Below are 25322 nucleotides of genomic sequence, written 5' to 3'. Positions count from 1 at the left end.
ATCCAATCCCTATTTTAATCTTTTATTTTGCAAATTTTATCAAAAAAAATTTCCCTGGTATATGAATCATCCCCCAAATGGGGACTCCACTCTTTTTTAACAAAACATGACCACTTAAACTGACACCAACCACAACTGATGTGCACATACCTAATTAAGATAACTAGTGTAATATTCAACTTTGTTACCTTGAATTAAAATGGAAACTGTCCATTTTAATACACAATAGAGACAAACGAGAACAGAAATAAATAAATCTTAACAAGTTATAAAATAAATTAATTATAAATATCACTACTTGCACTAAAAATAGCCAATGCAACTTATAAAGCTATTAATCTAGTTTTACTGTTTTGCCACCTTTCCTGCAACTTCCTGTGTTCCTCCATTTCCCTCTCGGTGACATGTCTGACCTGAGTGTGTCCACTTAACTTCCTCGGATCCAAATTGACGCCGAACTGTTGCATTCCCTTCGCCAGTTTACTAAATGGCGATAGAACTAGGTCCTTCGTGGCACTTGCTACAGGAGTGCCGATACCACCGAGCTTACTTTTTAAAGCAGATTCACTTTGAGATTGCGATATGTTCAACTGTACCTCATAGTCGGAACTCGATCGTTCTAATTTTGTGTCGGAAGGCCTGAACTCTGAAGCATCTTTTGAATCGTTAACGTTTCCAGACGAATGACTGAATTTCTTTTCCAACTTTAGAGTGTTTGGTGGAATTTTCTTGGATACGTCCAACTCGTCGGAGTTTATTTGTATTTCGGGGTTCGAGTTTTTACCACCGTTGATCGAAACGTTTTGCATTATACTTGAGAGTTGAACGTCGTCCATTTGTGACGAATCTACTCTGCTGAGTAGATTTTGTTTTTGTTCCAGTACACCCTCAATGTCGTGGATTTCATTTTTGTTGCCCATAACAATTCCCACGCCCGGTAAAAAAGTGTCTTTATTTGTAGGTGGTATAAATGAATCCTCCGTTACTTCGAGGCCCTGTTCTATAGAATTGTTGCTTCGGTCGCAACTGGAGTCAGTAGCATACTGCAAGGAGGTTCTGTCTTGAATGGATTCATTAGGCTGGAAGATGGAATTTTCATAATCTTCGTCCGAATCGCTGGATGACTCATTTTTCCTCTGTTGTCCAATGGAAAAGTTGGGTTTTTGCATTGATTTATTCTGTTTAAAGGAATGACTAATTTTGTTTAGCTTCGAAAACTGCTGGGTCATGTTTGATAAAGCTTTAGTTCCTAAAAAAGGGCAAGAAAAATATTTTTTTCGTACCAATCCTGAAATGTATCGGGTGGGCCAAAATTCAAGCAAGATTTTAATTATGCTCCATTTGTACGGTAAAGTGTGAAATAAAAAAAAAAGGTGACAGCTGACAGTTCAGGGTTATTAAAAATGAAGTCCTACAGAAAAGAGCAATGGGTTTTCATTTTTGAGCAAGCCCACCACCACCCATGCCTTGAAGGAGGAAATTGAACGCTGTATTAATGAAATTTAACCACATTTATGCAACATGATCATGGAAAATTTTGACAAAAACGTGCATATGTGCTAGCTAAGCTATGGAGGCCATCCGATATGCTATTTCATACATAACCCTAAAGGGTATACTTTATAAATCAATAAAAAATTTACAATTTTTAATTAAAAACCTGTGTTATCTACCAAAATTACTTCTTGCGTGAATTTGAGGACATCCTTTATATAAGACCTAATTCGATGGGCTAAATACACAGGTTGACAAAATTTTACAGAAGACCGGATCTAGTGTACCTAAAGGATTTTGGTGCGCTGATTATGAATCCGAGCTCAAAAGTGGCTCATCACCCTAGGTTCTCGGGATATTCTAACCTAAAAGTGCAAATATCACAGTTTTTCACTATATTCGGAGTCAGATTACGTGAATTAATTTTTTTCTCAAAGTACCACTTTTACCCTTCTAAGCGCTCTTCGATTTTTTTTAAAATCTTTTTTTCCATAAAGACATAGATTGAAGTTTAGTATTTCAGCGATTTCATTACAACATGGAAATAAACAAAATTTATCCAAAAATGAGATATAGATATGTTTCTTGAGTCGCTGAATTTGAAAACAACAGTGGACCTGCTCCATAACCTCAATATTACAAGATTTTCTAACCTAAAATTGCGAGAACACTACTGTATGAAGCAGATACTTGTGTATACACGCTGTTACCTACGACAAGTTAACCTAAATGCGCAATAACCAGAGAGGGTTAAACCCACGACAGGTTAACCTGATGAGTTTAAAATTTTGGAGCCTGGGTACATTATGATGAACCTGTCATGAGCTTAGCATCCGAATGTAACAGAGTGTATACGTAAGTATCTGCTTCATTTAATGTTTTCACAATTTTATGTTAGAAAATCTTGAAATATTGAGGTTATGTTGGTGTTTTCAAATTCAGCGACTCAAGAAACATACAGGGTGTCCGCGTTTTTTGTAGCAGGACTTTCACAACTTGTACTAAAAGTCCTTTAAAAAAAAAAAAGTTCATGATTATGTATAGATGCGTCGTTTTCGATTTACAGTGTTCAAGTTTAAAATGAGAATTGATTTTTTATTCGTAAAACCCCTTTTTAGACTTTGTTGAAACTTGGCAACTTTGTTAGTAATAATAATACTCATTTTCTCACATAATTTAATTTGTCCTATTTTCTCCAGTGGCGTCACAACAAGATACCAGCTTGATAAAGTTTGATTTTTTTCTCAGATTTAGCTATTAAAAATACAACTTTTTTGTTATTTACATTTTTTCCTATCTTGATTTATTTAGACAGAAATAAAACTTTTTGTTTCACAGTTTATTGTACGATATGTAATAAAAAACATAAACAACACGGTACGGAAAAACTTATTGAATAAATAGACCTCAAAGGAGCTGTTCGAAATGCCCGCCATTTCGTTCTACATACAAATTACAGCGACGTATCAAAGACCACCTAATGTCTCTCAAATGATGTGGAGTTATTCTTAGAGCAGCGTTCCGGATTCGCCGTACAAGTTCCTCTTGCGAGTTAACAGGCATAGAGTAAACGGCATCCTTAATAAATCCCCAAACAAAAAAATCCAAAGGTGTTAGATCAGGCGATCGCGGAGGCCACCCAACTGGACCTCAACGATCCACCCATCTCTGTGGATACTCTGTATTCAGCCAGTTTTGTACCACCAAAGAGTACTGGGAAGGGCATCCATCTAATTGAAAAAACGAGTCTATTCTTTGTTGAAAAGGAACATCGTCTAGCATGTTAGTAGTAGTTAAAAATTCAAGAAATAATTGACCGCTTAATCTATTGGGCAGGATGTAAGGTCCCAACAAAAAATCCTTGGCAACTCAAAAACAGACATATTCACGGCACACTTTGTAACAAGTAAATACATAAATTAAGCAAATCTCGAACCTATTCATGAAAATGTTTTATTTCTGACTAAACAAAGCAAGATAGGAAAAAAGTAAATAACAAAAAAGTTGTATTTTTGATAGCTAAATCTGAGAAAAAATTCAAACTTACCAAAAAGCAGTGGCGTACCATAATTTTTTCTATTTTTATCAAGCTGGTATCTTGTGACGCCACTGGAGAAAATAGGACAAATTAAATTATGTGAGAAAATGAGTATTATTTTTACAAACAAAGTTGCCATGTTTCAACAAAGTCTAAAAAGGGGTTTTCGTTTTACGAATAAAAAATCAATTCTCATTTTAAACTTGAACACTCTGTAAATCGAAAACGACGCATCTATACATATATGTTTATATGAACCTTTTTTTTTAAAGGACTTTTAGTACAAGTTGTGAAAGTCCTGCTACAAAAAACGCGGACACCCTGTATAAATAACACAGACGAACAAAATTTAACTTTTTTTGGAAGCAGAAACTTGAATATATATTTCCGAAAGATTTAGGTGCACTAAATCCGAATCTAGCAACAAAATTTATCTATCACGTCAGGTTTTTGAGATATCCTAATCTAAAAGTGCAAAAAACGCTGTTTTTCGTCATATTTGAGGTTATGTAGTAATGCCATCTATTCTTTTTCAAAAAACTAATACATTGAATCTAAAAGTGCAAGGTTCCCTCCTTCGAATGCCATTGAGTTTGCTCAAATATCTTTTTTTTTTTCGATGAGATATCACATGTTGAAATTTTTCAGTTTCTCAGTTTCTTAATATTAATATGCGAAAATCTACTAAGGATCCCTTGGACATCAAGCAGTCGATTGCAATTCAGAAACTTCATACCCATACGGTTTGTGGCTTTTGGAGTTGGTGGGCTTGGGGTTTGTAGAAGTTTGAGAAAAAACGCAAAAAAACAGATATTTGAGCAAACTCAACGGCATTCGAAAGAGGGAGGCTTGTACTTTTAAATTTTATGTATTTTTTTTTAAAAAGAATAGACAGCATTACTACATAACCTCAAATATGACGAAAAATAGTGTTTTCTGCACATTTAGGTTAGGATATCTCAAAAACCTGATGTGATAAGAGCAATTCTGCGGCCAGATTCGGATTCAGCACACCAAAATCCTTCGGGAATGCATATTAGTGTGTCTGCTTCTTGACCCTTGTTGACCTGTGTAATTTATATCTCGTTTTAGGCTAAATTTTGTCATATCTGCATGGAAAAAAAGTTTTTAAAAAAAATCGAAGTGCACTTAGAAGGGTAAGAGTGGTGCTTTGAAATGGTTTAATGCGATTTTAGAAAAAAAATTTAATTCACATTGTAATCTAACCCCCAAATATAGCGAAAAACTGTGATTTTTGCACATTTAGGTTAGAATATCTCGAGAACCTAGGATGATGGGCCAATTTTGAGCTCGGATTCATAATCAGTGCGCCAAAATCCTTTGGGTACACTAAGTCTGATTGCTGGTTCTGAAAATTGTCGGCCTGTGATATTATTATAAAATTAAAAATAATAATCTCTACTTATTTCTATTACTTTTAAGTGGTACATATTAATATTATTTCACTTATTAGTAATTTATATTTTGGTAAAATAAAAAACAAAAAATATCACTTTATCTGCTTACCAACATTTTTCAAAGACAATAATTGACTTTCGGAAACATTGCGAGTCATCTGTGGCAATGAAGCAATATCTAAATAAATACTACTAGTAGTAGATGTACCACTATTGATTACTTTCGACTTCCTTCTGTCCAGGGCTAGGCCTTGCTTGAAGGGAACTGGAGAAATGCCGGCAATATCCATTGCCACAACAAAAGCTTCACAAATTGCTTTTAAAGATTCTGCAAAAAAAAAGGATATAAAGAAATTTAAAACTACACAACCCAACAAAACTTACCAACTTCTTCATCTATGTTTTTGATAACCACAGCCATATTATTAAAAAACCTTAAATTTGTAGATCGGAACATGTGATAATATCCGCTGACGTTATTAACTTTATAATTGAGCCTTATGCAGTATTTAGGCTTAGACGATTTAAACAACGAATTTGTAGACTCCGCCATCCCAAATTCGAACAGTGTCAGATCTTGAAGGTAAACTCTTTGGTATTTAGTAACTTTATCGAACTGATCGTCGTAATCAGCAATGAAATACGAATCTTTAGTAAGAATTAAAATTGAATCCATTTCTGTTTCATTTGGATCTCCAGTAGACGGATCTGCGTTTATCAAACCCCAAGCTCCAACCACCTGTTCAGGTTGGTTTATTAACATTTTTTTACAATCCTCTATGAGTAATTTAACGTGTTCTGCAGTCGCTATGCTATCCTCCTCGTACTGAGAGGCTTTGGATTCATTGAATTCATCCTCGGACACGTAGTTACCTAATAAAAACCTGATTGTTATAGGTAAAACTTTTTTGCAAATATAACTTACCTAACATCATGTCTATTGTGCCCTGCCGAGTTGAATCCTTAAAGCGACTTAAGTAGTATCTAAAATTTTTAGGCATAACAAAGATAAAAATAACAAAAATTTGTGTGACTGCACAAAAAAGCAAAATTTTAAGTTTAAGACACATACATTCTGTGAAAAAAGTATCTGGAATTTGTCATTTAAAAATTTCGCGTACAGTAGATTTAATTTTTTTTTAATGGAAAGTTGGTGCCATTATACTCTACTCTTGACGTTTGGGCGTGACTTGTCAAGTAGTTTGTTTACAGCTGTTAATTTTGTTAGTGCACATAAAGTGTGTCCCACAATTTTTACTATGAATAATGTTATTGGACAAAATTTGTCTAAAATTTTGTGCTACCAACAGAATTTCTTATGCTGAATGTTGGGAAAAATGTACGATGATTCAGTTTTATCGAAATCAAGCATACGAATGGTACAAAGCATTCAAACATCATCGAGAAGTGGTTGATGATTTGCCATGTTCTGGTCATCTTTCAAAGTCTTCAAGTGAAGAAAACATTGATAAAGCGAAGGAAATGGTGCTTACAAACCGTCATTATAGTTTGAAAGAGCTGGCATATGAACTAAACATAACTCACGAATCAGTTCGTACCATTTTAGCTGCGTGTTTTGGGTATGAAATGTGTCGCAGCACAGCTGGTTCTAAAAGAGCTGAATTTTCTTCAAAAAGAGCATGGCAAACATGTTGCTGAAGACATGCTTGAATGAGCTCATTCGGACCTACAGTCATGCAACACATCGTAACAGGTGACGAGACATGAGTTTACGAGTTTAACATGCAAACCAGACAACAAGCTTTGAAAAGACGCTTTTCTAATAAACCAAAACCAAAAAAACTACGTCAAAGTCGGTCAAAAATTGAAGTCATGTTAACTGTTTCCTTTGACTATCGTCGTGTTGTTCACACAGAATTCCTTCCAGATAGAAAAAGAGTCAACAAAGAATTTGCTGGACATTATGAGACATTTGAGAGGGAGTATCTGCAGCAAAGACCAGATTTATGGAAGGACAATTCTTGAATTTTGCACCACGATAATGCACCATCACAAAGCGACAGTTGCAAATGAATCTTTGATCAAATACTCAACGAATCTCATCATCAAGCAACCACCGTATTTGCCAGATATAGCCCCTACAGACTTTTCCTCTTTCCCAAACTCAAATTACCACTTCGTGGAACATGTTTTGAGATGATAAAAGCCATAAAAGAAAAATCGCTCAAGGAGTTGAAGTCCATACTGCAATATGTGTTTAAATTGATAACTGGGTTGTTCATTGGAAAAAGTGTTTTACTTCATATGGAGCCTATTTTGAAGGAGACAAAATAAATTTTGATGATTATATTGTGTTTTAGTGACAAATTCCGGATACTCTTTTTTGACAGAATGTAAAACCAGGAAGCCATACAACAGTGCATAAAGCTACTAAACTAAGAAAGTCGGTACACCATGGCGAAGAAGAGATTGTTTTTATGGGAATATTTGAAACGATCAGAGATACAGGGTGGCACAAATTAGAAAAAGTTGCTTAGCCAATAAGATGACGTAAACAGATCACAGATATAATTATGGGGTTTTGAGAAAACCAAATCATTCCATTTTCTATTTTATTTTTTTTCACAGAAAAATATTTCTTTGTGACAACTTTTTATGAACTTTCTCATGGAAATGTCAATTTTGTCATCTGATGTTTCATTTTCTATTTTTTAGAAAATATACTTTTAAAACATCACAGCAATTTAATTACATCTCAGCAAATGTCTTTAACATGTTAACGGCCAACAGCTTCTTGGTATATTTGTTCACCGGGCCAAATTTTTTTTTTCGTTTTTTAAGGTGATTTTGAGTTGAAAGCTTAAAAAATTTGGTACAAACTAGTTTTAGTTGCTTTTTATAACTAAATTGTAGAAGATATGACGTCGGTCCCAGCGGACCGCTGCGGCCCAGTGCAAACATTTATATCGTCGAACGCTCTCTGAAAAGCTGCTAGACCAGGGAAGAACAGCTATAACAGACAATTGGTATACTAGTATAGATTTAGCTAATAAATTGCTAGATCATAATACCTACCCATCTTTTGGGAACGCTTAGGTCTAACAGGCGGGGAAATCCCAAAGATGTATTACAAAAAAAAACTAAAACGAGAAATAATAGCCAAAGAAAATGCACGTGGTATCACAATAATGAAATGGAAAGATAAAAGAGATGTGTTGTTGCTTTCCACCAAACACATAGATCAAATGTTAGACATTTATGTACGGGGAGAATCTAAAAAAAACCACAAGCTGTATTGGATTACAATAAAGGCAAGAGCTCTATAGATCTCTCTGATCAGATGGCGAGTTACAATTCGGCACTACGGAAGTCTATAAAATGGTATCGAAAAGTTGTTATAGAAGTTCTTTTCGCTACCTCTATGGTCAATGCGCACTATTTTTATAAAAAAATCAATGAAACTAATACGACAATAACAGAGTTTCGGGAAAGTGTGTACGAGAAAATGATTTTTCCAGAGCTACAGGACAATATGGAATTGAATGAAGAGAAAGAAAATCATGTTCCTAAAAAGCAACTCAGAAAGCGTGAACATCATTTAGAGAAAAAAGAAGGTCCTTCTCACAAAACCCGAAAATACTGCAAAGGATGTTACCAGAAAAAAGCAAATGGTGAAATACATAAGAACAATGTGAAGAAAGTGTCTATGTACTGCGCTGATTGCTATGATCAGCCTCATTATTGCCTAGAGTGCTTCAACGTGTTGCATAAATAAGATTAATTATGTGTTACTATCACATTTTTTTTTTTTCAATATATATATGTACATTTTACTTTAGTATTATAACAAAATGTTGTTATTTTACTTTTCATCAATAGACAGTGTTTAAATTGTCATAAGGTTGTTATTTTACTTATAAAATAGGGGTTTCCGTGAATTAGGCTATAAAAAATTTGTTTTCGAAATTACTGTCTCAACTACTTTATCGGCCTACGGAGCGGTCCCATATATGCGGTAAAACGTACAGCAATAAGGAAACCGAACTTTATTACTGGTGGTCCATATGGACCTCCAGGGCCCAGCACTCAAGGGCGGCATTCAAAGCAGTCAAAGGCATTACGTGTTAAATAATGTCTTTTATTGACAAAATAAATAGAATTAAATTTTCGAAGATCAAGGAAAGGTCAAAAACTTAATCATTTTTAGATTATAAGGCACAAAAAATTGTAGGGACAAATTCAGTTATAAAAAATGATTCAGAATCCTTGAGCCATTGATTTTAGAAAGTACTGGAAGTACTTAAAAATGTTTCTCCTGATGAAATTTATCCGAAACGTAATCAGACCTACAGAAGTGACAAACCAGTGAACACAGAATTGAAACTAACTGAAAAATAAGTTTTTAAAGACAGAGCATATTATTAAATAAATGATGATGATTGTAAATAGAAAACGAAATATCAAATGCCAACCTATCGATTCCATGAAAAAGTTAATAAAAACTTGTCAAAATGAAGTGTTCTTCTATTTGATCTAACTAAATATTATATTACATCTGTCCATACCATTTCAATGGTTCCTAATGAGGTATGTATGTATGTATAACGGAGGGGTGGTGGAATTGTTTTTCCACCGCGGCACTTAAGCCTTATTAGGCCCCTTGTACACCCTCCTTCATTACTCAAGTACTTTTCAAACCATCCTATTACTACACGGGTGGCTTGGGGGTAAAGCCTCATACAATTTTTTATGTATGATAGCATGATCTTTTATCGGGGATTATTTTTATCGGGGACCACACGCATGCGGAAGATGTTGAGCGACCCAGATCTCTGGTAGGCTGCCACAGCCACGTCCCCGAGCCTGCCTTAGGTCACCCATCCAAGTTCCAGCCTGCGTCCGTGATGCTTAACTTGGCAGATCGAAATCCACCGGCCAAGACACCCGGCTAGGCGGTCCCCTTTCCTAATGAAGTAATATTGTTCTAATTTGAGCCAACCTATATCTTTCTCCATTTTCAATATTGCCACCCTCATCTTGAACATGGTATATAAAAAGTCTAATTCATATTATGTGTATCTCTTAATAAAATGTAATTAGTGGTTAACTAGTGAACCAAAATGATCCACCAGATTAATCGTTGCGCCAGGCTTAGCATAGTGGATTAAATGCAACCAATCACATAAACACAAACACTTTATTAGAATCCTTGAAAACATTTTGTTTGTAAGTTGTTTTACGTGTGACTAACCTAGACATTTGATACAAAACGTAGGCAAAATCAAATTCTAACTGAAGGGCTAGGTGAGGTGCTAGGGAAGGTGGATCAGCAGGAAGGATTTCGCTTGCGATACCGCCTACTGTTCTTATGTATGCCCAGATATCTTGGATTTCTACAACTGTTAACTCTGTGCCTTGCATTATATCTAGGCAACATTGCCTTATGGAGTCTTTAAAGTGATTTTTGTAGTATCTACAAGAGGAAAGGATCGTATGAGTAACTTCTGATCAGTACATTCATTCTGCCGATTTAAATTATATATGTATATTAGATCAAGTTCTTTTTAAATTTTACACCAAGTCGCTATTAATTTTGGTGATAAATAAAGGAAACATAATATTTTGAATTTATATTAATTAAAACCAGTACTATCTACCTATTATTTTTCAGTAAATACATAATATTCTGATTAAATACCATAAATAACACTATTATCTCCTGAATTCAATAAAAAAAAGTATTTCAGTGAATGAGTTGTTATTCTAGACTAGACAAAAGTAAGTTGCAAACAAAAAAAGTTTGCAGAAAAATTTGTACTGCTAGAAATGGGAAAGCAAAAGGATTTAAAAAATACTTTTGTACTATGATTTTATAAATTCAGTTTAATCATGGAAATAAATCCTAATAGGTAACTGAAATTATGTCATAAATTCATTAAAATGCAATGCTTATTGAGTAGCCGATTATTTTATACACATATAAATCTAATGTGTAATAAAAAGTAACAAGATTTTAAGTTTTTCCATTATTTAGAAATACAGAAAGGGTGTTTTGAAAAAAAGTACCACAAAATATAAGATTTCTTCCTACGCACCATGGTCGTCTTGTGTATTTGAGATACAGGGCATCACAGAGGATTTTTTTTAAATAACATTGTAACTATATCTTTTCCAAAAAAACATATTGAATTGAAATTTGGTGCAGGTAAGTTTTTAAAGGTCTCATGTTACTAGTTTTCTGCTTGAAGTCGCTAGCTAGGATTTTCCCCAGTGACATGTCATGATATAATTTTTGTGCAGTTAGGTTGTTCATAGTACATTTATATGTAAATGTAAATTTGATTTTACATAAAACAGTAATTTTTTGAGAAAATTGTAATTGACAGGTTCAAAGTCATTCACTTTCTGATCTGTAATATATGGAGTGTCCAGTAACGAACGAGCCGAAACTTCAAAAGTAACTTCTTCGATGAATTTAAACCAATTTAAATTAAGTTTCTTTAAAAAAATTGCTTCCTTAAAAAGTTATAGTAATCGTTAATGAAATAGGAAAAAGCAAAATTTGAAGGTGGATATTTATGATACATTGTTCCAAAACACTGTATAATAAATATTAGATATATTTTTTAAATATAATGATATCTGTAATAATGAATTTGCCATAAAATTAATAGCAAAAATTCTGACATAAGACATATTGTGCTACTGATAGTTGTCTAATATATTTCATCAAGGATTCTAAATACCGGGAGATTTTTTTTACCTGAAACTTTCAAATATCTCGAGAAAGAAGCACTGTACAGAAAAAATGTTTGTAATCAAAATTAAATCGTTCCACAAAGGGAGTACATTAGTGCTAAAATTAGTCCACCTTCCCAATCCTTGTAGATGTGGCGGGAATAACCTTGAAATCTTATATAGAAATTCCTATTTTTATTTTGCAGATTTGGATTCTGTGGTTAAAAGTACGTAGGATTTGTTTGAAAAATTGTTTTCGATTTAAGATAAATGTCCCTGTAATCGACGAAATTCAATTTTTTCAATTTGTCCTACTGAGAGCCTATGCATAGGATTCTGTAATACAGTTGGAATAAAAAATACCATTTTTTCCCTGTAAATAATGAAAATTAGTCTAAAAAGAAATTTTATTTCCCAAATTTTCACTTATGACTTTTGGAATGCTTGCACAAAATAGTCGTACAAAGAAAGAAATAACTTTAAGAAACAACTCATTTTAATCGAACACAAACACGAAAGGAACAGAATACTACTATTTCCACATTGTTGTTCCTGTCATGCTAAAAGTTTATTCACCAGCCATTTACATTTCTACAAATAAAAATTCCCAGTTATTGGAAATTTGCCAAATAATAATGATGAATTTCGAGTATTTACATTAAACGTGGTATTTTTTATGGCAAACATATTGCAAAATCGTATGCATAGGTTCTCAGTAGGAAAAATCGAAAAAAATTAAATTACGTCGATTACAGCGCCATCTATCATGAATGTTTAGAATGTAGAATCCGAATCTGCAATAAAAAATGGGGGGAAAATTACTCCCCACCCCACCTACAAGAAAGGAGAGATGGGGCTAATTTTAGCACTAATGTATTTGCTCCACGGAATGATTAAATTTTGATTATGAACATTTTTTTGTAGAATGCTTATGTTTCGAGATATTTGAAAATTTCAGATTAAAAAAATCACCCGTTATAACAAATACTATAATTATCAGTGGCATATCCAGAAGGGATGCCAAGAGACCATATGTTCCAAATTTCACATAACCATTGTTCATTGTCAATGTTAATGTTAATTTAGGTCGCATTCACGTTTTTTTCTACATGTGCCACTAGTAAATACTTTTTAAATAACAGTATAAGTTAAATACATAGGGGGTAACACAAGGATGAGTCAAAAGTGAAGGAGCATATTCTTTTTTTACAGTAGGATCCCACAATTTTCGAGAAAAATGTAACTAATATCTTTGCTACTAGTTTAAGTTGATACTTGATTTTTTCACAATGCATATAACTTTATTGAATATATATTAAAAATTTTATTTTAACATACAGGCTTATCCAAGAAACTTTGGAGATATACAGTGTGTCCAAGATAAGGATGGGATAGCATTAGGAAACGGTAAGAGATACGGGGTGGCTAAAATTAGAAAAAAAGTTGTTTTTTTTATACCTAACAATATGCCGTTTAGAAAGTTTTAAAATTCCGGGTAGTTCCGGGGATATCTGGAATAACCCGAAATTTTGCAAAATCGTTTTATTTCTTTTCTGACTTTATTTGAAAACAAATTGTAAAATAAATTGCATATATTGCATATATTTTCACTTTCTTCGCTCTATCCAATGGCATCAACATTTTTGCAATCCAACGTTTCGTCTTCGAGAGGCCATCATCAGGTTATTTTTTTTGAATATGTGACTGCTATTTTTATGACAAAATCTAAAGTCATTTTTAATTCTAAATTAGATAAAATTACTAATAGCGTTCAGAGCCATACTCAAAAAAAATTTTAAATGGTAGCTAAAACAAGCTAAAAATCTTTTAAGTGATTACAATCTAATTTAAAATTAAAAATGACTAAATTTTGTCATAAAAATAGGAATGACATATTTAAAAAAATTAACTTGATGATGGTCCCTCGAAGACAAAACGTCGGATTGCAAAAATGTTGACGCCATTGGATAGAGTGAAAAAAGTGGCATTGTAAATATGCGATTTATTTTAAAATTCGTTTTCAAATAAAACCAGAAAAAAATAAAACGATTTTGCAAAATTTCGGGTTATTCCAGATATCCTCGAGAACCACCTGGAATTTTAAAATTTTCTAAACAGCATATTGTTAGGTATAACAAAACACATTTTTTTTCTAATTTGATCCAACCCCGTATCCCTTACCGTTTCCTAAATCCTAATGTTATCCCATCCTTATCTTGGACACACTGTATACATCATTAAAAATATCACCAAAAAGTTTTGGATTTGAAGAAAAAAATATTTAGTTGTTATATTTAAAAGCATATGTATATAGCTGAACAACTACTTGTTTATTAAAATATATATTATGTATGTAAGTAACTTCAGCCAGTTCGACAAATGTATTTATTCAGTATTAATGTGCTCTTATTGCCTGGTTGACTGTTTACATCAGTCTTACAAATGTTCAGAATAGCCTATGTACTGGAATATTAGTGAATATTGTTTTAATTTATGACAAAAAACAAAATGCATTAGTAGTTTCTTGCTGTTTACAGAACGTTTTCCAGGCAGACAGGTTTGATAACAAATGTATTTCTTGCATAATTTTCAACAAAATGTTCTAGATCACCTTAAGTTCAAGAAGTGGTCATCGCAGTCTCCTGCCTTAAACCCGTTTGACATTTTTTTTATGGGAAGATTTAAAAACTGATGTGTATCGGACTGAAGTGGAAACTAAACAATTTACGTGAATGAATTAAAGCTACTGCTAATTATTTACAACTACAACACCAGCGAAAAGTAGGTACATTTTTCTTAGTTCAGCATAACTGGATTAAACATACCCATGTGTTTATAAGTTGATGGATACAATTTTGAACAGTCGTTGTAACATGTTTTGTTTTTTGTGCGTAAACCTTTTGTAAGTGCCGAATGAGTGTGCGCACATTGCTCTAGGACAGGTATTACAGATGACTAAATTCCAGTGGCCTGCAGATAAATATTTTTAAACAATTTTCAGTGTCATTTTTATTTATTTTTTACACTATGGTACTATTTGGGATAAGTTATGAATCGCCTTGTATAAAATAATATTCTTACAAGGAGAAGGTAAGGTAGTCGCATTTTTGTAATTTTTGATATTTATAGTACGTGTAGTTAGGACCTTGAATAAGAATTTTCCGAAGTAGTTCGACGCAACGTTCATAAATTACCAAGATAATCGATTTTGAAGTTTTACCTGACAGCTAAATCCAATAGATGTGACACGTTTTTCAACTGGGAGCGTGGCCTATTTGGTAACGTTGGGGACTGACAGTCACGAGATCGCTGGTTCGAGTCCGTCGCGTGACATATATTTTTTTTTTCAAAACGCACCATATGGTTTTTTATTATTTTTTTCATCTCGAAAATTATGAACAAACGAAATATTATAATAAATACTTATGTATATTGTTAAAGACGTTTTAAAAGAACAAAGGAATTTATTAAAATAATATAAGAATGAATTTAAAATACAAGTGCCTACTTCGGCTGCTATAGATTGAATGAATAACTGATATTACATTATGTGCCGCAAGCAGTTGCCGATTGATGGATGTTATGATTACTTCAGCAAAACATTGGTGCTGGGGACCAAGGTCTCTAACAATATGTAGAAATATTCTTCAAATATTTCATTAAAATGCACAATTGGTTGATAAACAATATTTATTATGAATTAACAATAAAGTTTCTTTAAAAAAAACAAACGAAGTCAAGCCAGAATTATAATTATCATAGAAACATAAGAAGCAGACATTTTTTAAGCATCTAGCATGTCGTGTAAATGTTATGTTTTCAGGGGCATTTTGTTTTCAAAATATCGACGTTGAAGCAAATTTCGTTAATATTTTGAAAGATTGTTCTTTCATCACATAGTTTCGATGCTTCTCTACCCTTTGTGGAATTTAACGAAACTTTTTATTACCAAGCACTGTGTTCTGTAAGCGGTTTTTTTTAAACACGGTGGACGACCCACAGAATCTAGCTCATAATATTTCGTTTGTTCATAATTTTCGAGATCAGAAAAATAAAAAGAAAGGAAGCTAGATGCTTAAAAAATTTCTGCTTCCCATTTTTTTATGATAGCTACCATTCTGGCTCGTGCCATACTGCGTAAAATCTGAAATACTAACATAAATATAAAATAAAAGAACATCCTACCTGACCTCATTTGTTTTTTTTTTTAATGAAATCTTATTGTTAATTCATAATAAATAAGTATTTTTTATCAACCAATTGTGCATTTTAATGAAATATTTGAAGAATATTCCTACATATACATAAGTATTTAGTATATTTCGTTTGTTCATAATTTTCGAGATGAAAAAATAATAAAAAACCATATGGTGCGTTTTGAAAAAAAAATAAAAAATATCTCACGCGACGGACTCGAACCAGCGATCTCGTGACTGTCAGTCCCGAACGCCACCAATTAGGCCACGCTACCAGTTGAAAAATGCGTCACATCTAGTGAATTTAACTGTCAGGTAAAACTTCAAAATCGATTATCCCGTTAATTTATGAACGTTGCGTCGAACTACTTCGGAAAATTCTTATTCAAGGTCCAAACTACACGTACCATAAATATCAAAAATTACAAAAATCCGACTACCTTACCTTCTCCTTGTTAAATTTAGACCTACTACTGTGTTACACCCTATATTTTTTAATAAAATTAAGTAAATATCATTATTATGTTGTAACAGAAAAAATGTTGTGTAAGGTATACCTGTTAGCTGAATTCATGCCATCTTTCATAATTCCTGTAAATTTTCTTTCCCCTGTTCTTGTATAATCACCCTGAAAAAATTAGTAATTTCAAAAGGCAAATTGGGATAATTCACAACAAGCGAATTTACACATAATTTAAAATAAGAACGTCAGATTATGTATAAACGAGATAATGGGGAAAAGGAAGTTATTTGGTTCATTCTGTATAGCAATATTTACATTTTTCCTAACCTACCTTCAAAGCATTTGTTCCGGCATACTGTTTACTAATTATATCTCCATTATTTGCCCACAGAAGCTGAAAAGTATTTCTAATATTTGTCGGCATGCTTCCCTCTGGTGACACTAAACCCAATTTGCAAAACTGTATCTCCATGACAGCTTTACCTAAAGCCGTCTAAAATAATATTAACGTATTAGAAATTGGATTTTTTGAAATTAAAAACTTAATTTGTTATTATCATTCAGTGAATTACCTGAACCACATTAGTTCTGTCCAAGCAGTCTATACAGTTTACTCTAAAAACACCGTTCTGCGAACAAATATGCCCCTGCTTGTCCCTCCAACAGTAGTTCATATCCTTTATAATATCACTGACTGCGTTTATGAGGATGGACACGTTTTCAAAATGCATGCCTCTGCTAAAATTTTGTAAATTACATTTATGATTCCAAAACTTTTTTTGATTTTTTAAATTTTGTTTGAACTGTATTGAACTCATATGTATGTTATTGTCAGAGAAAATCAAAAACATAAATATACATATATGCAAATTAATAAGTGTGAAATAATTAAGAAAACTTTTTATTGAAAGTAGAGATCTTTTCCGTAAAAAAAATTACCCGCCCCCTTTTTGTGGATCCCCTTCAAATGGGTAGAGAAAAGTTTTTATTTTTTGCCTTAACAATGGAGAAAGTTAAAAAAAATAAATTACATATACTTTTCCCATTAGCAAAGAGGCTAGATAATTTCTTGACTTTCTCCTTCTATTGCAAGAGGTAAAAATAACCACCCCTACAAATAATTTAGTGACATTTAAACATCTCTTTTAGATTTTTAGATGGCTTAATTTATTTGAAACAAATCTGTTGATTACTTGTAGGGGTGGTTACTGCTACCCCTTGGGACTGAAGGAGAAGATTAAGAAATTATCCAACAAAAACCCTTTCGATAGGAAAAAAAATGTACATAATTTCATGTCCCCAATTTTCTCCATCCTAAAAACATAAGAACTAAATTTTTCTTTAGAGGTGGGAGGGCAGAGACATTGTTATTATATGAAAGATCCCTCTCTTTAATTTTCACTGAGGAATTAAATTCTTCTCTTCATACTAAATTATACACACTATATACTTTTAAACTTACCAGTATTCGTGGAAGTCAAATGTAACATATGTAAGAAATGGGCTATTATATTGAAGAACCTGGTGTGAATAAGCATCGAATATCACTTTTTCCTTGCCACTTTGTTCGATTAAATTAATAATACACATAGGTCCATACTTTTGCACCTCTTTATTGAAGTGTTTTTCAAAAGCAGCCTTTGTTTCAGTCTCTCCTAAAAAGTATTTCTTAATTTTTTTCCAATACTTAAAATAATGGATATCATACTGGACATAAGTAATTAAGGAACAAACATTCCAAGTTGATTAAGAAAATCTCTTCTTTCAATTTATCAATGATTCTCAGAGTAATACCACAATTTTTACTAAAAGGTTTTTCTTCAATGAAAAGACTTGAACAATATTAACTACAGACTGGAGTAGTTCATATTACACTGAAGATTTTTTTTGAGAAAATTCCATATACTTAATATTAATCAACCTGGTTTCTGGCAATCATCAGAGTCAATAGATTACATTACATCAGAGCGACGCACACATTACATCAGAGTCACACACCAGAGACACATATTACATCAATGTCACACACCCCTCAACACATTACATTACATTTCTTGATAATTTGGCCTATTACATAGATTTGGGTCTTGTAACCATTGTTTGTGACTTAAGTAAAGCGTTTGATTGCGTTAATAATAAAAAAAAAAAACACTATCTCATCTGAATAAATATGGCATAATGGGCAATGCTAATAAATGGATATCATCATTTCTAGAAAATGTAGCTCACTACATTGATATACAGAATAAACATGAAAATAATTCCAAAACATCTACTGCCAATATGGACGTTAATTAATGTCTATTATGCTTATGTAGTTGTGATTTGGAAGAACTCTATTATGGGTCAGAGAGTCTTTCTATGTGAAAAGAGGATAATTAGAAGTATAGCCTATCCTGTAGGTAGTTCAAAAAATTTAATATTTTAACCCTACCATATTTATACTTGTTTGGAGTTAGTATTTAAAAAAAATATTTATGCTTCTTTTGCAAGTTTAAACATTCTTACTTGGGAAAAAAATTGTTGGAGAAGTAAATATGCTGAAATCCACAATTGGAGATATAACTAAAACGTACTGAGAAACTGATAGCATAGACATTCATGGAAAGAGTTCTGGTCGACTGCCAAAAGTGATAAAAAGGCCACAGAAACCTCTTAACAACCGTCAAAGATGGCTACTGGGAGAAAAATTACTGTGATGTGGAGCCAAGAAAAAGACTAATGTATCGAGGGCATGTTCTCGTTACTGTTTTTACAAGGTAAAGTATTCTTAGAGGCAATAATTATTATCGAAGTTAAATAAACAGTTTTGTTTTCACTAAGACAAAAGTAAAACTGATACTGGGTTCAGTGATGAGTTCAAGTTTGACATGAATGTTGAGGATTTTTTAAAGCACATAACATGAGCAGAAGGGAAAGCCTTCCGCATGGAACGCTTAAAACGTTCGACATGTCGCGAAAACAAGTAAATATTGGGGAAAAACTTTATATTACAAAAATGACTTAAAATTTAACGATCTTTCAGATGGACCGCATTTCCACATTCCAGGAATCAACAAATTTTTATAGAAAAATTTGAACTAACAATTCTAACTGCAATTTGAAGCTATTCGAGGAATCTTACAACCTCAGTTTCCGGAACTAAAATAATTTTTTTTTATTTCGGAGATATTGGCAGTGGGAGTGTTAAATGGCACACCCTGTATATACTGGCGGACTATATATACAGTGACATTAGTTGACTAGAAGTAGTAATTGATTAGTGACAAGAAAGTTTAAATGGAACATTCACACATTTTTCTTGTAAAAGATAAAATAATAAGTCTGAATTAGTTATATTAACCCAAAGTGTGTTTAACAATTTTCTTTATTATTTATTTTCATTAATTTTGTAGTTTTCTTGAATTTTCAAGTGAAAAATATATAAAATAACTCATGGCGATAATAAATATTCTAAGATTTGCATCTTTATTTATAAAGGGGGCAATTTAAATCTTACCTTTATCAATTCGAGGAGGTGGTCTATATTTAAAACCTGGCTGTGACCAATACACAGGAACAGAACCTCTGACTTGAACGAATGAAACCTCATGACTTTGGTAGGAAACAATTTGTTCCGTTTCTACATAATTTGCTACTTCTCCATTTTCATCGACACCACGTCGTTTATACCTACCAATAAAAAATTAAACAGAATTAATAACTAACTAATAATTACAAAAAAAAAAATGATATACCTAAATAAAGTTTAATACTAAATTTTGACTTCAAAAAGGTTTCCAAGTAGATTTAACAAAATTTCCACTAGAGTTTATATCAATTAGCATTTTTCGATCATCACTATTTCCTAAATGTTTTGTCAATATCCCCCATATAAATATTGATAATTTCATAAATTGTACAGTAGCCACTATAAAATTTGCAGCAAATAGGCAACAATTTTATTTCTAACTTTGGAAAAAATTTTTCTTCTAATAACTTTTTTCTACCTTTGTCTAAATACCAAATAAGACTAATCATTCTACATAAAGAGAAATTTTTAGTTTAGGACAAAATGACACTATTTACATACATTTTGAAAACAGTTGGGTGTTTCCAAATTCTAACATCGTTAATTAAAAACACTATATAAAATTGGCAAATATTATTTGATTAGTCAAATTATTGAGAACTTTATTAAAGGCTTTAATACTTACTCCAATAATAACATCAAAAGTTGTAGTCTAATTAAAATGTATGTAAAGAAATTAAGTTAAAAATAAAAGTAACGCCGCTAAGCAACCAATATCAACATGACATTTTTCCGTTTTCTTTTAATATTGACTAGTTCCAAATGGAAATTTAAATTTAGACAAAATAAACGAAAACTCTTAAAATTTGTAAGTATAGGGCCTTCATAAATATTTACAAGCCATGTGACCCCCAAGCTTAGGCAACCCAACATTCACGACTGGTAATGAAAAATCCCTAAATCTTCGCATCAGCAATATTAATAATTCGTTTACAATGAACAGTAACAAACCGTTACACTTACGCTCGAGATAATGCGATCGCTGATTGGTTGACTAGAATCTCGTGAAAAATTACACAGCCGGTGAAACAGAATGTTGTGTTTTAACTCTTTCAGTCTCAGTGGTGCATAAAATGTACCACCGTTTTTTATTCCTCCAGGTCTTGGTGGTACATATTTTGTACCAGAATTTTTTAAGTACCTACATTTAAAAATTATTTAACAATCATTTCCCTTCAGCCATAGTTTTACAGACCCTGTACCCCCCCCCCCCCCCAGGAGTCTGTGAGCTAACACACGGTCACAAAATCAGCTGTAATGTATTTAGTTTTAAGTATTCTTTACAATAAAATCATTATAATTCACAAAAGCTATAATTTTTTGTGACGCTTGAGTAAAAAAATTAATATAATTTCTGTGCCTGAAAGAGTTAATGTAATCTTGATCTTATTGTTTTAATTTTACTGAAATTTAATTGCCAACGTGAAAGAAATAAAATTAGTTTCAAACAAAATTACTGGTTACATGGCTTGTAATCATTTATGAAGGCTCAATATTATCTTTAACTAACTAAAAAATCATTTTCTTCTAAACTAAAAATTGACAAGTATAATTAGGTTATGGTTATATCACGAATGGTGTAATTTTCACCAAGATTCTATTCAACCAATCAGCAACCGCATTATCTCGAGTACAACCGTAACGGTTTGTCATTGTTCATTGTAAATAAATCATCAATATTGACGGCGCTAAAATTTAGGGATTTTTTGGTTGACAATACCAACAGTGCAATGTTAGTTACCTAAACTCAGCGGTCAGATGGTTTCTAAACATTTATGATGACTCTGTACATTCCTAAATGCATTTGGTTCGAAAAGAAGTATTACAAAATATAATTCACTTTAATAATTTAATGATTATCCTCTATATTTAGTTACATATTTACTATAAAACTTCTCTGCAAAAATGTTATTTAAATTAAAAATAAAATATGCAAAATGATGAATATACTAGGTGTTCCAATATTCCAACTGCAAAATTCTATAGGTGATTTGTAAATTTGAGTTTTTTTTTAATTTTTAACTGTTAAAACATATTCATCAAAATATGACATAAAGCAGTCTCATTTTTTATGTGGTCTGTGTGATAACTTTAAGTACCTAAAACTGTAATGGTTTCAAGTTTGATGTCTTAATCAGGAAGCGAATAGACCCACTGCATCAATCCATCTACCAGGAAATATGTAAAACCAAGTGTAAAACAAACTGGATTTATAAAATTTTTTCACCCTGTCCTTAAAAATTATGTGTGGGCAAAGTTAATTTTATTCTCATTTTTAGTCATAGCCACCTATCATGTGATGTACAATTCTGTCAGTAAAACATTGCAACATCTTGTATAAAAAATTTTTAAAATAATACGCTGTATAAAAAAATGTACTAAAATAAGCAATAATTTAGCAACTTGCATGATTATTGAAATAAATCAGAAGCAAAAGTATTAATAAATAACCCAGGATTATCTTATCAGTAAAACACAGGAATGTCCTATTATCAACTTTATAACTCATATTTAATCAATCTGAAATACTCTGTATGTCATTCATTAAATCATATTGCAAGTTTTTTGTACAATCTCTTTCAATTATATACCTAATTTACTCAAAAAAGTTATTAAAAAATTATTTTACCACAAATATAATAATATATAGAATTAATTTGTACCTTGTTCCCGCTCTAAATCTGCTTCTCCTGGATAAAATACATAAAGTAAAAATTTCATAATATCCCTCTGACAAATCTCCTAAGTCTCTGCCCATTTCGACTTTACAGTCTTCTATTTGAATATACCCTTGAATGATGGGAAGTATCCAAGGATTGCACAATGGATTCTATAAACAAACATTGTGTTTTTAACTTCTAGTTACAATTCGAATATCCAAATAAAAAATTACATATTTTAATCATTTTTATTTTAGCTTTCTACTATTTAGTAACATGAACAATTTTATAAGTAAATTTTAGAGCTATTGTGTCAGATTAAATTAGATTTTGCACTAGTTAAAAATATTAAATTCTGATTCATGATAATAATACAAAATATATGTAATTTCATATAAAATTAGAGGAAAGCTCAATATCCTTTCTACAACAGTCAGTAAATAATAACAAATAAAAAAGCGGAGAGTGATTTCCTCGGTGATTTCTCCTCATTGTAATGAAATTACACCAACTTTTTTAGTCATCTTATTAACTGACATAACCAAGTGCAATACTCAATTAAGAAGAAAGTGTGTTTTAATAGTCACTCATGTGTATCTTGAAATATATATATTAGAATTTGACCAGATAGAATTTGACGTGCTGCATAAAATAAAATGACAAAAATCATTTTGAGAAACCTCAATCAACATTTGTATACCTACATAAAATACCTATTTTTTCCCCCATTCAACAACTTCTATTAATGACATATTTTTAGGTACATAACATTTTTCATATTTAAACATTAACTTACCTCTGAATCTACGATACTCTTTAACATGTGTTTATTCCAAAAAAATCTGTCATCGACGGTTTTCCATAAAGCCTGTGGATCAATTACATTATGTTTTTCCAAATTACATAATCGCTGTAACGAGTTTGTTAGATCAGTTGTACGTGAATAATAAAATGAATTTGTTTCATTAAATATTTTGTAGAACTCTTCAACGATTTGCTTCTCAAACCGTTCCTTATCCTTAATGTTACTCTTTTTCTGAACACCAGTTGCCATTGCAGCCGCCTGTTGCGTTGTATTTTTTATGGTGTTTCCTGCATTTTTCAGTGTTCCCCATGTTTTAGTAAAAGCTGTATTTTTCTGGATGTCGAATAATGAACTGGTATTGGTGTTTGGTTTTATATTTAAGGCTTTATGTTTACGACAGGGTAATAAATTTATTTCTACATTTTCAAGGCTTAACGGAAGGAACACTACTGACTTTATTTTGTATACTTCATGATCTCCATGAAGTTTGCCTACTGGAAGACTTTCTTTAATAAGAAGTAATCGAGGATCGAATAATGGGACATGTTCTACTTTTCCTATAATTCCATCACATAAACCAAGACATACAGGATCATCAGCATCAGTCAAATCCCATTCTAAAAATTACAAATAAATAAGTAAACAAAACTAACATTCTCAATATCTTTTTCAAATAATATTTTTAGGTTAATAAAAAATCTCAGTCGGTTAAACAAAGCAGATAAATTTAATTTAATAGGGGGCGTCAATAAACTTGATTGTTCTATTATCACATAATTTAAATTGTTGATCAAATGATATATTAATGCCAATTTACCTGTTTTTGGTATAAAAGCTCCGGTTTGACGGTCCCACCACAAAGAATATTCACCATTTACAAAAATGTAAAAATCATTTGTGCGGAATAGTTCCATAGCCCAGGTAATTTCTTATTGTTCTTATCGGAAATTCGTCATTGTTGCAAATTTTACTGTTATGTTGTCGTTCCCAGAATGAATACGATACGAGTAGTAAACAAGAGAACTAAAACTCAAAAATCAATGAACACGCGCTTGCGCGTTGTCTTTATTTTGAAAAAGACAGAACCGTCCTTTGTAAAATGTTCTTACTGTCATCATTAGTATACGCTTATGTTCCTACTCTTATTATTCAAATCATATGCAGATGGAAAGTTCCGATTTTTTTAAAACTGCAAGGAATTTTCATACAAATTACAGAAATTGTCAGGAATTTTTTTTTACCATCTATTTTTCAAATCAATCATACCGAGTGAGAGCTTTCCAAATATTCAAATAAATAGGTTTTCTTTTAAATTTAGTAAATTACATAATAAAACCTAGTTCATGAAGTCGTAACTGGACTTACAATTAGATTATCTTATTGAAGCTTATTTTTGGATAAGTACCTACTTTTCAATTATTCTACTATAGTTGTTTTAAAAAAAATGTACTTTACACTAATACTGAGTTTTATGAAGCATAACTTCTCATTTTTTACTCTTCATTTTCAATGTACAAATACAAACTAATTGGGATATAGAATAGTTGTTTCATATCAGCTGTTTCTTGTCTTTGGACTTAGATATACCTATTTTGCATGCCTCAATTTCTTGTATCGAAGAACATTGTTTGACTTAATTTGATAACATTTTGTAACATGTTTTTGAATTTGTTCTATAATTACCTAGCTTAAGATTAATACCTATAAAATATTGTAAAAAAAAAAACTGTTTTCTAAACCTTATGCAATTTTTCCGTTTACTTTTCAACTCTGCATAATATTTTGTATTTTATCTATTGCAAAAGACCAACTTCAATCATTTTTCATTAAGTATTATTAAGAATAGTTACATCTTGCATTCAAAATGATCCGTAATGAATCATGGGCTAAATAGGAAGACAATGAGTAATGTACACAAAACGAAAATTCTGAAGGTGAGAATAGGTTCTAAAGGTATGAGTGATTATCGTTTTAAAGT

At 31.8% G+C, this 25322-nt stretch overlaps 1 protein-coding gene across 2 annotated transcripts; it reads right to left on the bottom strand.

Moving 5' to 3' along the window:
• On the bottom strand, positions 1-24316 carry LOC108914631 (phosphatidylinositide phosphatase SAC2). Of its 2 annotated transcripts, XM_018720478.1 has the most exons (13): positions 24162-24258; positions 23336-23961; positions 22543-22709; positions 19808-19980; positions 17771-17963; positions 16881-17046; positions 16640-16801; positions 16403-16473; positions 10163-10384; positions 5876-5934; positions 5335-5823; positions 5060-5278; positions 1-1249 (listed from the first exon to the last, which is right to left on the bottom strand). In XM_018720478.1, the coding sequence occupies exons 1-13, from the start codon at positions 24256-24258 to the stop codon at positions 324-326; spliced, it is 3570 nt and encodes a 1189-aa protein (XP_018575994.1). In that variant the 3' UTR covers positions 1-323. The 2 variants fall into 2 exon arrangements, with proteins under 2 accessions (XP_018575994.1, XP_018575995.1); XM_018720479.2 differs by lacking the exon at positions 10163-10384 and having other exon boundaries at positions 324-1249; positions 24162-24316.
• Positions 24317-25322: the final 1006 nt, after the last annotated feature.

Source organism: Anoplophora glabripennis, unplaced genomic scaffold (assembly GCF_000390285.2).
Source record: "Anoplophora glabripennis isolate ALB-LARVAE unplaced genomic scaffold, Agla_2.0 scaffold833, whole genome shotgun sequence".
NCBI lineage: Eukaryota > Metazoa > Arthropoda > Insecta > Coleoptera > Cerambycidae > Anoplophora > Anoplophora glabripennis.
This window is presented reverse-complemented; position numbering and strand designations above follow the sequence as displayed.

Bases quoted from the DNA above. Each gene is read 5' to 3' on its own strand.
- LOC108914631 (XM_018720478.1), bottom strand. From the start codon at position 24,258: ATGGAACTATTCCGCACAAATGATTTTTACATTTTTGTAAATGGTGAA. The intron at 22,710-23,335 runs GTAAGTTAATGT...GTTTGTTTATAG, and splicing joins AGAGTATCGTAGATTCAGAG to AATCCATTGTGCAATCCTTG. The intron at 5,935-10,162 runs GTTAGTCACACG...TAAAAATTTTAG, and splicing joins GTTTTGTATCAAATGTCTAG to ATACTACTTAAGTCGCTTTA.